At 43.0% G+C, this 17075-nt stretch overlaps 1 protein-coding gene across 1 annotated transcript in view; it reads left to right on the top strand.

The window, feature by feature from the left end:
* Positions 1-16512, top strand: part of LOC115476372 (rap guanine nucleotide exchange factor 6-like) — a 274393-nt gene extending 257881 nt beyond the window's left edge. Inside the window, 4 exon segments of the mRNA XM_030212715.1 lie at positions 1385-1613; positions 3012-3520; positions 9874-10194; positions 14540-16512. Of these exon segments, the coding sequence (XP_030068575.1) occupies positions 1385-1613; positions 3012-3520; positions 9874-10194; positions 14540-14565 (1085 nt within the window). The 3' untranslated portion in view covers positions 14566-16512.
* The last annotated feature ends 563 nt before the right edge of the window (positions 16513-17075 follow it).

Genomic DNA, 17075 nt, shown 5'->3' with positions numbered 1-17075 from the left:
GTAGATTATAAAGGCATTGCCTGCAACTTGTTTAACCCTTAATCCACTGGAATATGTGCTATTGTTGACAAGCATTTGTAAAGTTTGTTCTAGCTACCACAGATTTGAAAATGTAGCCAGAGTAGATGTTAGGGTTGTGAGTGCCCTAATCAACCCTTCAGCCTTACACCCTTCACTCTCAGCTTTAGCCCCCAAGCCTGTGGCCCTGGGAAAACATACGTTTGTGGGGTACCCTCTCATGGATTCCCATTTACTTGGTTTTCCCGGCTTTCCCTGAGTCACATTCAATTTCCCTGCCCTCCATATTTCCATTCATTCCTCCCCCCCCCCCCCCCCCCCACACACACACACATCTACACATTTCACCTCTCCAGAAGTAGCAGGGAAAGTGCAGAACCTAGCTGTGGACTGGGCAAGCAAGTGCTTCCCATGGAAAGGCTTAATGGTTAGAGCTGGAAAGCGGCCAAGTTACCCAGTTCCAGGAGAAAGATTTTAGGACAGTCCTGGATGTTTGACAAGTCTGTCCTGGTGCATTATGGCACCTGAAATGCTAATTTGTAACAGGGTAGAATCATGGAGTACAAATACATTGAACTAGGATGTACATTCAAAAAACAGGACTGGACGAATTGTCTCCCTGGAACTAAGAAACTTGACTGTGGAGCAGCAGGGCTGAGAACCTGCAAGTTCTGCAACTCATTTTCCCCCTCCACTGCCCCTGATAACAAACCAAAGATCCCAAGGGTGGCCTGCTTCAAACAGGGAGATTTACAAGCAGTGTGTCTTAAGGTATAAATTTTCAAAGTTTTACACGTGAAATAGCTTCACAAATGGAAGAAAAGAAAAAAAGATATTTAGCTTTTTTTGATGGTTCTGACAAGATTTAGGTAGACTGGAAAGAGTGTTAGGACAATTTTCAAAGGAATTTGGCCAGGTAACTTAGACCCAGGCTGAAAAATACCCTTCAATTAGTATGCAGGCCTTAGGCACCCGCCTAGTTTGCCTACACCTTCATCTGACTCTTCCTGTGGCCCACTACACCCCCCCCAGCACGATTTTGATAATTAAACTCCCACCCTTCACTCTACAATCATGATCATTGCACACAAGCATCCTGTAAAAACACAGGTTCAGGTGTGAGCTAATACTTGTTTGACCAATCATTTTGTTCAATGTTGCTACGTTCAGGTATGGCCCAAACATTATACAAGACTAGGCAATAGCCTATTACAGCGGCTGCTTCTGGGTGGGCAGCTGCAGTCAATTTTCCTTCAAGTCATTTGCTGTGTTTAGATGCTTCATCAATGTTCTGTTTGCTCCTTATCTTTCTTTTACCCTTACAGTGAACTTTTCCAATCATTTCTCCACCCCCCCCCCCATTAAGGTTATGCCCTCATACCATCCACGAAGTCTGATAACTTTTCAGACTCCAGCCACAGCGAGATCTCCTCGCGGTCCAGCATCGTCAGCAATTGTTCTGTGGACTCCATGACCGCTGCTCTTCAGGATGAGAGGTGCTTGCCCCAATCACAAACTGCCATGGACTCTGTGGGAGCTGTGGAGAGGAGAGAAGTCCCTCATCCAGTGGGTGACTATAGCCAGCCTTGCTCTAGGTAAGCAGAGGGTGCTTCCCTTGCGCTCGAGTGGAAACATCAAAAGAAAAAAACCCAATGAAAGTTTTCACTGTGATCGTGCTGCAGACATTGCTTGCATCTTCTCGTTCGTGCATGTTGTGTCAAGAGGCTGTGAGCCCACGGGTAACCTGGGGGATAATGTAGTACTAAAACATATTGTGAGGCTGATTAGTCATTGATATTGTAAATGATAATAGAAAAAGAATAAATTGGTCCATCCATTTTCCACAATTGAGATTCTGATTCGCCCAATTCCTCATCTGCCCATGAAGTGGAGGAGCAGCCTAATCAGATTTGGTGTGCGCCCATAATGCCTGGATGAATTATATATTTAATTCCTAACACGCACGCCATTTCCGGCAGTAATCGGCAGTTGGCACAAGCTGACAGGTCAGCGCATGTGCAGCGCGTGAACCTTTACCGCTAGATCAATAGGTGGCGTTAAGGGCTGAGGCTGGTTTTAGACGCGCGCTGGTTTCAGTTTTACAGCATGCTCTTTTCCCGTCATGTTAAAAAAATCCCTTTTTTGCAGACGCGGTAGAAACTGGCCTGGCGCACGCCTAATACACGCGCCTATACTGCTGCAGGCCACTTTCAACCGCGGCTAGGTTAAAGGAGGGGGGGGGAGCCCTATGTTAACTATATTTTATGCTGGTACTCGGGTAGGAGTTGGCACTGAATTTCTGGGCAAATTGTGCCCCTGGTGGTCAGCACTGTCAAAAATGATGACCACTACAGGCTGAATATTGCCACGGTGTTGGTGGGGGTGTTAAATTCTGTGCATATCTGAGGGGAGATATGATAAGAGGTCTATAAAATAGTGAGTGGAGTGGAACGGGTAGATGTGAAGCGTCTGTTTACGCTTTCCAAAAATACTAGGACTAGGGGGCATTCGATGAAGCTACAGTGTAGTAAATTTAAAACGAATCGGAGAAAACTTTTCACTCAACGTGTATTTAAACTCTGGAATTCGTTGCCAGAGAATATGGTAAAGTCGGTTAGCTTACCGGAGTTTAAAAAAGGTTTAGACGGCTTCCTAAAGGAAAAGTCCATAGACCATTATTAAATGGACTTGGGGAAAATCCACTATTTCTGGGATAAGCAGTATAAAATGTTTTGTACTTTTTGGTGATCTTGCCAGGTATTTGTGACCTGGATTGGCCACTGTTGGAAACAGGATCTGGACTTGATGGACCTTTGGTCTGTCCCAGTATGGCAATACTTATGTACTTATCTGTTTGCAGCTGTCAGTGATGATAGTGACTGGATTCTGTCTTGACATACTAGAAATGGAATTTACTATTGTAAGAACTTGTCCAGTGGTTGGCAACATTCATGTGTCGTCACTAATTCTTTGTCTGTTCTTTGCCAAAACAGCTGGTTATCACTAAGAGCCGCTGCACTCCGAGGGGCCTACATCACATCGTCTTTGAGCAACGAGGAGATTTCCCACGAACACATCGCAGTGGACTCTGTTGACAGCGGCCGCGGGAGCTGGACGTCCTGCTCAAGCAGCTCTCATGACATCTTCCAGACTGCCCAGGGCCAAAAGAGCTGGGACCTTTTAAACTCCTACCGGCACTCGCACGTGGGCACACCCATCGCCGAGGTAGAGCAAGCGAACTTTTCCGACGAGTCCTGCTTGCACGCTCAAGAATGTTCAAGGAGCGGCAGGCCGTCAAAAGGCAGCAGGGAGCCCGAGCAGCCTCGCCAGAGCTGGACTCCTTCCAGCTCTCTGTCGGACACTTACGAGACAAACTATGGAACCATTAGGCGGCGAGTACTTGATAATTCCTTGGCACAGCACAATGAGATTTTGGACTCAAAACTAGGTACAGACACGTCTTACAAAACTGTTACCTCAAGTACAGAGAAAGGCCTGATAGGTAAGTTGAGCCGAGAGCTTATGCCTTAACATCTGTTTTACTTTGACTGCGAAGCTGTTAAGAAATGACAACAGCAGATGTGGGGGTCTGGATTACTGGTGCAAATCCCATCCGTTCATATGTTCTGATTATACCAAGATTTGGCAGCATGCTTCGAACTTGGGATGCTTTGACTGTGTGTGTTACTGTAGTAAGACCACCATGCTTTAGTATATCATTCTGATCGTGATAGGTTCGGTTTTATTAAAATTAAGCAGATGCAATTTGGAATAATAGAAGAAAAACTTATGCATACCTGACCCTCAGATTTCCATAGATACCATGTCTGGTCTCTTGCTTTCTTACAATGAGGTGTTGCATAGTGAAAACATAATAGAGAATCACACTGCATTTCAGGGAGAGGGTATTTTTGGCCCTACAGTTTTCTCTTGCTCCTGCTCATTAGAGCCCAGTCCTAATCCTTCATTTGCATCTACCCAGGAAGTTTTCTTCTATTTTATACTAGTAAAAAAGGCCCGTTTGTGACACAAATGAAACGGGCGCTAGCAAGGTTTTCCTCGGAGTGTGTATGTGTGAGAGTGACTGTGTGAGAGAGAGAGAGAGTGAATGTGCGAGTGTGTGTGTGTGACAGAGAGAGAGTGAGACTGGGTACGAGTGTGTCTGTGAGAGAGAGAGTGTGTGTGAGCATGAGAGTGTGTACCAGGGCCCCCCCTCCCTCCCAGTTCCAGGGTCCCCCTCCTCCCTCCCTCCGAGTTTCAGGGTTGTTGTCCTCCTCCCTCCTTCCCAGTTCCAGGGTCGTCCCCTCCCTGCCTTCCTCCGAGTTTCAGGGTCCCCTCCCTCCCCTGCATTATGCTCTCTCCCCTTTATTCATCCATATGCAGGCAACGTCCTCTGTGCCCTGCCTCCTCCATCCATCCATGTGCAGCATCTCTCCCCTGTCCCCCTCCCTCCCCCCTCCATCCATGTGCAGCATCTCTCCCCTGTCCCCCTCCCTCCCCCCTCCAAGTTCCAGTGTCCCCCTCCCTCCCTCCCATTTCTAGGGTCCCCCCTCCCTCCGTCCCTCCCTCCCAGTTCCAGGGGCCCATGGAACTGGGAGGGAGGGGGGACGGAGAACGTTGGAGGAGTGACATCAGCAGGTAGTTACAATCCCAGTGACACACATTGGAACGTTGGAGGAGAACACTGGAGGAGAACGTTGGAGGAGTGACATCAGCAGGTGGTTACAATCCCAGTGACACACATTGGAACGTTGGAGGAGAACGTTGGAGGAGTGATGTCAGCAGGTGGTTATGATCCCAGTGAGAAACATTGGAATGTTGGAGGAGCAAATTATTATATTAGATCCCCTGTCAAACTCACTTTGCCCGTTCATTGCCAGTCCATAACACTACAGTTAAAGAGCCCTGAATTTAGCCACTAAGTGCCTTGTTTACTAAGGTGTGTTAGTGTTTTTAGCGTGCACTAGAGACACCCATAGGAATATATGGGTGTCTCTAGCGTTAGCACGTACTAAAAACACTAGCGCGCCTACAGCTTGACTTAGTAAGTGTTGCTGTTCTGCAGTTACTGTGGATTCCTCCCCCCTTCAAGGTCTGTGAACATGGTCACTGCAGTAACCCCAGCCTGACTGATTTGGGGGCCAATTACTCAAAGCTAACGCCCATATTAAAAAGCGGTTAGCACCTGGGTTTACCCACTTGTTGTGTGCAGAATGCACAGAGGGCTCAAGCACGGGTGTTTAATGTGTGTGCTGAACATTGCTGACAATTGTATTTCAAATGTATTTAAATGATGCTAATGAGGTTGGTTAGTACTCCTTCCCAATGCACAACGAATGCGCTGCCATGCACAGAAGGAAACGATGGCCCGTAATGCCAAAAACTTAACTGCCAGCTCAGGGGCATCGTAGAAAGTTTGCAGGAGAAGATTTCTCATCAGGTTTTCACATTGCACTGTGGTTTTTGTTGGCTTTCGCAAGCAGAAGGAATTCCGTGTAAGTTTGAGGGCTGCTAATGACAACCAAGCATGTGTGCGAGTCCAAGGAAAACCGAAAGTGAAAGCAAACATCGGTGCCTGTTTTTCCGTGCTTAAATATGAGTGTTTCAAAAAACATTAAAGTGCAAACAATTCAAGAGAGCTTGGGACAAGTACTTAGCATCTCTAAGGGAGTGATAGGGAGAATAGATGGCATGGATGGGCAGACTGAGTAGGCCATATGGTCTTCACCTGCCTACATTTTTCTGTTTCTATGAAAGGCTCGTATTTAAAAGCACAGAAGAACAGCGCTGATGTATGCTTCCACGTCAGGGTTTGTGTGGGCATGCACACAAGAGCTGCAAACCCTTTCTGACCATGTGCCAGTCACATATCTCCCCTTGCTTTCAGTTTGTTAACGCCAATTAACCTTGTATCATTTGCATGAGCTTTTTTTGAACATTGCTTCACTATTTCTTTGCGTTCTGTGTTACGGGCTTTGCGTTATGCTCTTCTGTGCATGACTTTGAGCCACGGGGGGGGGGGGGGGGGGATTCGGGCGACCCAATGTCTGCTGGTTTGGCTTGCGGGGTTCCCTAAGTTCCGCCAGTTGAAGACTTCCTCCAGTGCTGTTCGCTGCCACATGCCATCTGCCCTTCTTTCCCCCGTGGTGCGTATCTCTGTTTTAGCGAAATTCAGCATGTGCAAAATTCGCACATGCTCAAATTTCATTAAAAACCGAGCATGCGCACCTTGGAAGCAGAGCAGACGGCATGTGGCAGCAAACAACGCTGGAGGAAGGCTTCGGCTAGCGGACTTCGGTTTCACCGCCAGCCCAGGTATGTGGGATTACGGTGGGGGTGGGGCAAAATGTGCCCCCTGCCACTTTGGGCTCAGGCCCTCTCCCCCCCCAAAAAAAAAAAAAATTGGTCTGACAATGCGCCTGTCTGATTGGGGAATAGAACCCCCGGTTCCTCCATATGGCACTGCCACTCAACCAACAAGCCAACCCTAGCCTGTATTCTTTAATACTTAAGAGAAAACTGAATGCAATGGTTTTTCTTTTTCCATCTAAATCTTGTTATCTTAATTGCCTACTGGCAGTTAATATAAATTAATAGGCCAGGGCAGCTATTCCATTTTATTTTAGTTTAATTTACTTTTTTTTTTTTTTTACGTGCCTAATAACTAAATACTCCAGATGAGTTAACAACGCCTGTGCAGCATGCAGTTCCAAATAATACAATACAGTACGATACAGCAGTATCATAAGTGCACAACATTTAGAACACTAAAAGTAGTACTGTTGTTTTATTCTTTCTCCTGGTGTGACACTCTCCATTGTGCTGATCGTATTCTGTGGAAGTTGTTGTGTATATAATGAAGGCGGTTTCTGAAAGCCTTTTTTTTTTTTTTTACCCTCCTTTGGTGGAGTCATTCCGAGGGCCAGGGTTAGGATGGGGATTGCCACAGCTCACACCTATGCATGCTGCTTTTTCAGAAAAAGTACTTGCAGAAAAAGGAGGGGCAGATATTTGTGGATACTGTTTTCCTTAATATGTGTGCATACCTTTCGCTCTGAAAATAAATACAAAGAAGGGGGTGAAAAATACCTGTAGATTTTTCAGCAGTGCCAGCAGTTTGGACATACCCCTCAGTGGGCGTAACTTTACAACAGGACACTTATAAGGGAGAGAAAGTTTCTTGCCCACCCAAAATTGGCTGTCGGGCTATGCCATTGGCACTCACTCTATGCCTGTGCATGAATCTTTTACAAAGCTCTCATCTACTTTATTATTTATTATTATTATTATTATATGTTACAATAACACAATCATGTTGAATCACGATCATAGAAAAAACATTATACAAATTAAAAAAAAAATGAAAACATCCATTATTCAAGTTCAGATCAAGAAAAGGAAAGCAGCAGAGTTGTGTGCGTTACAAATATAACATTTAAACCATTATATCACCATTTAACAAGTTCCAATACAGGGCAGTAAGGTAGAGTAGAACCCTTAATTACTTCCTCACCTGCCTGTTACCATCTTTCCCAATGTAGGCTAAATCTACACAGAAAAGAAGTTTCCTTCAGTATAAGCCATGAGGGGAACATTCTTCCTGAAACTTCCTTGTGTTTTAGTTTGGGAAGGAATGACTATAGTTTTTGGGATCCTCAGCTACAGAAATTTTTATTAGGTAAAACAAGGTGTGAAATAAATGCAAGTGCTTGTAATTTTAGCCATTGTATACATTGCGGCTCCACTCAAACTGTGTTCCATGTGGTATGCAGAGAGAGTATGTGTGTTGTTGCGTGTTTATATATATATATATATATATATACAGCTGCGCAGTTCTATAAGGGCCATTTTCTATATGTAAAGCATGCTGAATATGCAGAAATACTTTAAATCAACCCTATGGACCAGATTCTATATATGGCGCCTAAAAAAAATCATCGCAGTAAACATTTCTGCCTAAGCGTATTCTATAGGTGGCGCCTAGATGTAGGCATGGTATATAGAATACGCCTAGTTGATACCCTAGTGCCTAAAACTATATGCCTCCATTAACACCAATGAAAACACGGCATAAATCCCTGCGCAAAGATTTACGCGCACTGGGCCGTGTTCTATAACGATGCATGTAGATTTTGGGATACTCATTTCCCTGCCCTTAGCCACGCCCCTTTTGAACTATGTGCATTAGAATACGCTTAGCGAGTTGTGTGCATAAATTCTAATTGCCAATTAGTGCTCATTATTAAGTGCTGTTAAATATGGTGATTGGCTTGTTGAGCCAATTAAGTTGCATGCGTTATAGAATACGCCCGGATTTCGGCGCAGATCTCTAGGCGTGCTATAGAAAACCTGGCCCTATGTGTGTAATGCGCATTTGTAACTTTAGAAAGTTTGTTTGTGCCATTTTACTTTGAAAATACAATTGCAAAATTATATTGAAATGGATGGTTGGGAAAGGAAATACGTGTAAAACAAGTGTTGCTGTAATTTGGGATTCTGGGTTCTGCTTTAGTTCAACAAATTCATAAAAGAGAGATTCAGGATGTGTTGGGAAGTAACAGGCAGTATTGATTTGTTCATGCAAACGTGCTGCGGACACGCTTTTTCCAAAGTGAGTCACATTCAGATGCAGGAGGTATTTTCTCTGTCCCTAGTGGCTCAATCTGTTGCACCTGAGGCAACAGGGGAGGGTTCATTGACTTGCCCAAGTTCAAAAGGAGCGACGGTAGGATTCGAACCGGCTCCCCAGTTCTCAGCCCACTGCTCTAACCATTTTATTTTTGCAAAATTGACCTGAACTTTTATGGTTGTAGATGAAGTTGAAGGATTCACCACTCTGGTTACTTTGTCCTGTGTTTTGCCAGATATTATTTTTACAGGTCCTTCGTAAGCTAATATTGTATTTATTTTCAGAGTGAAAGGTATGCATACATATTTGATTGCATTTATTAGTTTCTATTATTTTCTAATGAGTTGTCACCTCAAGTTCTGCATTATACGTTGGAGTAATTTGCTGCTTTAAACTGACCCTGTTGATTCAAATGTTTGTAAACGTGATCTTTTTAGCATCATCTTTAATAGTCAGAATAATCTGTTAAGCACCATTTGTGGTCGTTTTTTGGAGGATTTTTCATAGGCACAATGAGAGCATTTTTGACCCTATTTAGGTAGATCCCCTGATGTGTGTTAACGAACAAAGTCAGACAGGATTCAAAGTAGGATACGAGTTCACAAGCATCAGAGATATCACAGAAAACGTCATACTGCTCTCATTCTCAGACGTTCACGCACTGTCAGATGTGTAAAAGCATCATCCAGGTACTGAATTGGATTTGAAATCCCCCAGTAACTGTAGCTTGGTATTCAGTGATCTCATCGGGATTACCCTTGGCAGATACGCTGTCCCTGGTGTTTCTAGAGGTGAAGGTCTGCACCGACTGTGACCTATCCTGGACCACTGCGCTTTTCCCTCAGGCAAATATGGCCGCTGCAGTCTTGGCATGCATTTGGTACAGTTCAAAATAGTTCCGTGTTGGGTTCCAGTTTTTTAAAGCAAGTGCAGTAGTAATCTTTTGCTTTCAGGAATTTAGGGCCTGACAACAGAACTGAAAAGTTTGAAGAAAAAAAAAGCCTTGGAAGTAACGTTGAGGTGGGGGGACGAACTGCTTTGAGCGTGAAAATCTGCTGCTGTCATTAAAACCAGCTTTTCTGCATTTGCTCTTTATTTTACCAGTTTCTATTATGCCATTGTAACATTTCACTGTTTGAATTTTAATTTTATTATTATTTTCTTTTGCATTTCTGTTTTCTCCATTAACATTTCCATTCCTTATGTCCTTATGTTTCTCACACCAGTGTACTGTGTCACCTCACCTAAGAAGGACGATAGGTATAGGGCGCCACCTCCCACCCCACCGGGATACTTGGGGCTTTCATTAGCGGACTTAAAGGAAAGACCGGCCCACCACCCACACTTAAGACCTCCAGACTATGGTGTTGCAGTCCAGAGGTCAAAGATGGTGCCTAGCAACCTCTGTAGACTTTCGACAGCTTCTCTTGATAGAGAACCAGTGACCTGTCTATCGCAGAAGATCCTCTCGGGGCCTCACTGGCACAGTCGGCAGCAACCCCATCCTAAGATAGCAGACACGACTGGCACAGATAGTGAAGAGGATGGTACGTTGAAAATGCTAACCTAGCAGATGCAGTGTGAACCCTACGGCTAACTTAATATGATGACATTCGGTGTGCAATGTTAGTTTTGCTGTCCTGGTCAAAGGTTTGAGATCAACATGTTGTAGAAGAGAAAATGGCTGCATTTTTACATTACATTAATGCTCACTAGAAAAAAACGAGACAGGAGTGGAGTATCTTTTAATAATTAGAAATTGTTTGAAACATGTAAACATTTAAAGTGATTTGGGACAATATAGAATAGAAATTTGATGCCTATATTTTTAAATCTACAGCGCGCGCACACACACATGCACCTTTTTTTTTTTTTTTAAATAATGCATTGGAATTCAGCATCAAAAGGGTACAGGATATGTCCAACTTGCGTCATGGAAGTGACCTATAGAGCCTTGGGAAAGCGGTCGACTGTCATAAAAGTCTTTGTGCACCCATGTTAGCACCCCTAAAAATCAAATCTTGTGCTCGGTAAAGCAGCCCTGTTGTAAACCTGCACATAGTCCTGTAATTTCTCATCAATAATCTGCCTGATCCAGGGACCTCATGCTTTTGGCTCAGCCTAACCTTAACTAATGCACTAATATTTACTTCTGCAAACCTTGCACCAAATGCTAGCAGTTTTAAATTTAAACTATTTAGTGAAAGCTTCACTACAGATTTGTGGATCAGGAAAATATGTTTTTAAGTACCTTCTTTTTTTTTTTAACCACAAATAAGACGTGTGCTTTATATTAATTTTTGAAGTGACTGATATTAAAGTGAGGCATTGGATATTTTGAGTATGAACTGAATTATGTGCTTAATGACCATATTGTCCAAGTTCCACATACATTCCTGTAAGACATAATACTGTGATGTGTGTGTATGCACTATTTTATACTGGCTGTGTATAGCTCCCCATGAGTAAAACAACCAGATGAACTGAAAGTAAAACCTGAACAAACAAGCATAAAACGAACAAAATATCCAAACATGGTTGGAGGCCTCAGGTCAGACCTTTGCAGATTAAGGGGTCCTTTTATTAAACTACAGTAAAAAAAAAAAAAAAGTGGCCTTAGTACATCCTTAAATGGGTCTTTCCCATACACAAAGGCCATTCTTTACCACAGCTGTAAAAATGTTCCCAAATCTATCTAATAAGAGATACTCCTGTCAGGGTCTAACTTGCAAAATATTTAAGAAGCGTGAGGATGAAAAAAGCCTCAAGAAGCTCGCAGCATCATTTAGCTACGGGAGCAGCACTGCCTCATCATTGGCTTAAAAAATCCTCCTACTTTAGCGTTGTAACGCCCATTAATATTGAGCCAAACAAATTTATATTGGACCTGAACAGTCTTGTATTGTTTGCACTCACTATCTAATGCACAGAAAAATATATACTACAGTAATTTTCAGCTTTCACTTAGCTTCCACAGTCTCTATTCATGGAAAAGGAAGCACCAGAAGAAGGGACTACAATGATAAAGTAGGAGGTTTTTTTAAGCCAGTGATGAAGCAGTCCTGCTCCCGTAGCTAGATGATGCTGGGAGCTTCTTGAGGCTTTTTTCCTCCTCACGCTGCTTAAATATTTTGCAAGTTAGACCCCGAGAAGAGTATCTCTTGTTAGATAGATTTTGTGTAGATTGACTGATTTGAAGGGATCTCCCCCTTGTGTCTAGATTTAGTTTGTCTGCTAATGTTGCCATTAATGCGTAGCCATTATTTTTAAAATGATTATGGCAGCAACTTCCATATATTTTGTAGGTAGTAAGAGCTCTGCATTATCCATGCGCTAACCAGGTAGCGTGCAGTAATGTAGATGACGCTAATTGTTTATCGCTGGAATGCCCATGCTCCGCCCCTAGCATGCCCCCTCAAAAAATAAGTCCAAAAATTATTTACTATGTGGTTAATGCGGCACTGTGAGAACTGTGATGATGTATCACATCCAATGATAAGCCATTTTTTGCTCCGTTAGGTGTGCATTAGTGCCTAAAGCAGCTTAGAAAAATGACCCCTAAATAAGACTCCCAAAATATGCAAATTTTAGTGACTTTATCTTTTTATTTAGTTTCAATTACAACAATTGCACTGATATAACACAGCTTAAACTATAACATTGTCCCCGCTGGTGACATAGCAGATTCTTCGATATGTATCTAAGAAGAAAACAGAATAAGTCCCCTCCTCCCCCTACCCAGTAAGTCTTAACTGATTTTATGAAAAGAAAGATAGTTATGGTCTATTCTCAGTTCTTTAGGAGAAAATCCTACTTCCAATAAACCAAGTGTTATCAACAACAGCAAAACCTTAATTTTTCAGAGGTCCATACCGTACCAGCTTTTCCTTTACAAATGCAAGGGGCTTCCTGGAATAACACTTTAAAATTAAAAAACCAAAGTTTTAAAATTCACAAGAAAGCAAACAAGGAGCCAAGGCAGGAAATGCAAATCTGGCAGAAAATGACCTGAGAGCTTAAGTGACACAAGATTTCTAGCCGCTGTAATCAAGACATCTCACCATACAAACATGAATGACTGTTGCAAGACTGATTGTCAATAGGGCTTCAAATTACATACTAACCCAAACTGAAATGGGTCGATCTAATAACAACATTAATCTGAGGTTGCAAGGTTAGTTCAGCAGCCAAAATGACTTCCTAAGGCTTGGTTTAGACGATATGGGGATTCATTGTAAAGATGGAGCCAGCATTAGCTGTTTTAAGCCAGAGTTTCTTCTGCCTTGCTGCAGTTAAATATCAATTTATTATCACTCATTCAAATTTTGAGTGTCTCTAGACATTTAACTAACTAACTCACAGGGCCAGCATTAGGGGGGTACAAACAGGGTACTTGCCATGGGTCTCCATGCCAGAGGGGGCCTCAAGCCTGCCCAAAACTGGGCAGCCTTTGGAGCACCTTTGTAAATTTCTACCACAGACCCCAGTATGTCTTGACATTGGCCATGGTAACCCAAGACAACGTAATTCTAGCCAACCACCCTTTGTGTCCTTGGTTCCTTCAAAGAACGCTCTCACTGCAGTAGGTCTTGCAGGACGTCCCAGCGAAGGGGCGGTGTAACCTGTATTATCGAAACAAGATGGGCGTCCATCTTTCGTTTCGATAATGCGGTCATGATGCCCAAATCGCGAAATTTAGGTCGATCTTAGAGGTGGTCGTCCCCGATTTCTGGCGATAATGGAAACCGAGGACGCCCATCTCAGAAACGACCAAATCCAAGGCATTTGGTTGTGGGAGGAGCCAGCATTCATAGTGCACTGGTCCCCCTGACATGCCAAGACACCAGCCGGGCACCCTAGGGGGCACTGCAGTGGACTTCAGAAATTGCTCCCAGGTGCATAGCTTCCTTACCTTGTGTGCTGAGCACCCCAACCCCCCCCCCCCCCAAAAAAAAAAAAAACACTCCCCACTACCATACCCTTATGGGTGAAGGGGGGCACCTACATGTGGGTACAGTGGGTTTGTGGTGGATTTTGAAGGGCTCACATTTACCACCACGTGTAACAGGTAGGGGGGATGGGCCTGGGTCTGCCTGCCTAAAGTGCAGTGCACCCACTGAAACTGCTCCAGGGACCTGCATATTGCTGTCAGGGAGCTGGGTATTGACATTGAGGCTGGCATAGAGGCTGGTAAAAAAATATTTTAAAAGTTTTTTTTTTAAGGGTGGGAGGGGGTTAGTGACCACTGGGGGAGTAAGGGGAGGTCATCTGGTCATTTAGGGCACATTTTTGTGGCTTGGTTGTAAGAAAAAAATGACCAGGTAAAGTCGTCCAAGTGTTCGTCAGGGCGCCCTTCTTTTTTCCATTATTAGTCGAGGACGCCCATGTGTTAGGCAAGCCCCAGTCCCGCCTTCGCTATGCCTCCGACATGCCCCCGTGAACTTGGTCATCCCCGCGACAGAAAGCAATTGGGGACGCCCAAAATCGGCTTTCGATTATGCCGATTTGGGCGACCCTGTGAGAAGGACGCCCATCTTCCGATTTGTGTCAAAAGATGGGCGTTTTTCTCCTTTGAAAATAAGCCTGATAGTAACCCCCCTTCACCCCCCCCCCCCCCCAGATTTCTGCCTTAGGACTTTTCAGATGTTTTTATGTAAAACGTGCATATCCAGTAATACTTAAATTACAGTAGGGTAGTAATTGTTACCCTCTTTTCTGTAAAGTGCATTTCACAAAAGTGCAGTATAATCATGGTAGTGCTATAAGCTTCCTACAACTTCAAAAATAAACTTGCTTATACACTTGGATATCGAATCGTTTGTCAGTTGCTTAATTGTATTATCACATCAACTTTGGTAATTGGTTTAATAATTGTTCTTATCTGTTTTCCAGAAGGTGAACAAGTATCGGCAGTGTAATTTGCGGGGGATTTTATAGGCACCGAATGAATTACACAGGTCTGAGGAGGCCCTGGGTGTGCGTTTCTGTTGGTAAATTGCCAGTGGTTTGCTGCTACTCGTCTTGAACTCTGTGCATCTGCCTCAGCCATGAATGGCAAGATGGGAGCTAAGGTCACGTTCGGGACACAGGCCAAAGTGCACCATTGTTAACAGAAGTCTGCCATGGTTTCTGGGGACCACCCACCTTCATGCTTACATCAAGATCGTTATAAGATTGAAGGATAAACGGACCAGTGTTTGGAGGGTTGGGAGGAGCTTCTAGTCCTTCAGAAACACACGGATCAGGGAAGCATTTCAACCTGTGAGACTGGGACGCTTCAGTATAGTTCTTGGAATGTATTTTCTAAATGATCCTCATGGTTCTGAAAGTCAAAAATGCTATTTTATGTAAGAACTAAAAGCTTGAAACATCAGCAAAAAAAAAGAGGACATGCTGTACTGTCTTTACTATTAGTAATTTATTATGAGGTGGTTTTACGAGACTCTTGGTATCATGAATGTTCTGGTTGGTTAATGCTAAATTCATAAGGAAATAAAAGCATTAGAAATAAAACAAATTATTCCGCACTGACAAAAACAGATGGCTGAGAGTTACGTGGTTTACACATCAAGGAGAAGCCACTTTTCAAGGACTGAAATACAGGATTTACCACCATAGGTTTCTCTTGGAATTCAGCGTAAAGGGAGGGAGAACAAGCAGCAGTGAAATGGCGCCATCTGTTGACTATGCCAGGTTACATGTACTGTAATACTGTATGTAATAGAAGTCTCCCATCTCCCTACCTCCCCCCAAATGAGCAAGGTTCAAATCAAAACTTCTGAAAACACAGTTACAGTAGCTGATTGACTTGTTCCATGTTTATGTCAGATGTTTGTAGATGGCAGTAGTTGGGCTCACAGAGTGAAACACAGTGCACTTGCTACCGTGCCAGTAGAAAGGGGGAACAAAATAATTGTTTGAATTTCTAGGTAGTCCTCTATTTCTTTTTTTTTGGGTAGTACAAAGATCATATTTAAGTGCTGAAGAGAACCACATTTCTTCACCGACGACCACTTGTTTACAGCGCATGAAAACACAACATAACATCGAGTACACACATGAGTAAAGGAGTTCATTTTGTTTCATTTATTAATCTCTTTATGTAATATCCTAAAGTGACGTGGATCTTTTATTTAACACAGTTGTGTGTGTACAGCACTTGCTCCGATGGTGAAAACTATAGTCTGCCTTGAAAGTTTGCCAACGTCAGCTTTTTTTAGCCAGCCAGCCAGAGTACGTAGTCCTGTTATGAGGATAAAACTGGAAATGATGTGTTTTAGTTCTCAGCACAAAAAAAACACCTCCTCTCAGATCTACTAACTGCAGTTGAACTGGAAAGTTGTCAGTGCATGTACTTAATGTCATGTTGGAAAATGGAAATTCACACATCAGACTGAGAAGGCAGTATGATTTTATTTTTTTAAGGATTACAGGATTCCACAGATTTTTTTTCATTTTTTTAATATGATAGTCAGTGCAATTTGAATTTCAGTTTGTCAAAAGAAGAAGAAAAACTACAAAATGATTGTTCATAATGTACCAAAGCTGCTAAGGCAGAATGAAATTGTGTTATACTAGGACTCCCCAAACGTCATACGGACCCCACCACCAGTCAGATTTTCAGGATCTCACCGGTGAATACGCGTGAGATAAATTTGCATATGTTTGGCCTCCTATTCAATACAGATTTATTTCATGTCTATTTATTATGCAGACTTTGAAAACTTAGCTGGACAGGTTTGGAAAACCCTGTGCTAATAGATTTCCTGTTGAAAATAATTTAAAATTTATTTTTTTAAAATGGATTCTCCTGTCTGCTGGTATTTTGTTCTTCTTGGGCTCGTAAATCAATGAAAACTGTTAAAGGGGGGGGGGGGGGGGTAGGGAAGTCAATGTTTTTATTCAGCTCCATAATTAATTAGCTTGCCAGTTTTAGTGGGAACATCAGTGCAGGTATTTGAAGGTGAAACCTGAAGACCTGCTGTTGGTTTCTCACAGCATGGCAAAAGCCATAATAATTAGTTCTCATTATTAGAAGAACCGCTGTCAAAGTCTTTTTAGCTGTTGGTGTTAATGGAAATGTTTAAAAACTGCATCGTGTATGCATTTACATCAGAGGGAGGACATCTATGTACAAAGTCGCAGATCATGAGTACTGCACTGGTGATTTGCTTTTATTTATTGGAAATGGCACGAGAAATGAAGGGCCTTTTATTAATGGACGCTAAGCCGTAACATGCTTAGCGCGCAAGAAAAGTCTTACCGCAAAACGCATTAAAGAGCTTTGCGATAATTGCCCTGTTTCCAAAGCGCTCATTAACTATTTATGTTTTTTTTTTCAGGGGATGTGTCATGGGCAGAGAGTGTTTTGATTAGTGCATGCTATCCAATTACTGGAGGGTCAACGCAGTAGCACTTAGCATCTCCT

The sequence above is a fragment of the Microcaecilia unicolor genome, chromosome 8 (assembly GCF_901765095.1).
Source record: "Microcaecilia unicolor chromosome 8, aMicUni1.1, whole genome shotgun sequence".
Taxonomy (NCBI): Eukaryota; Metazoa; Chordata; class Amphibia; order Gymnophiona; family Siphonopidae; genus Microcaecilia; species Microcaecilia unicolor.
This window is presented reverse-complemented; position numbering and strand designations above follow the sequence as displayed.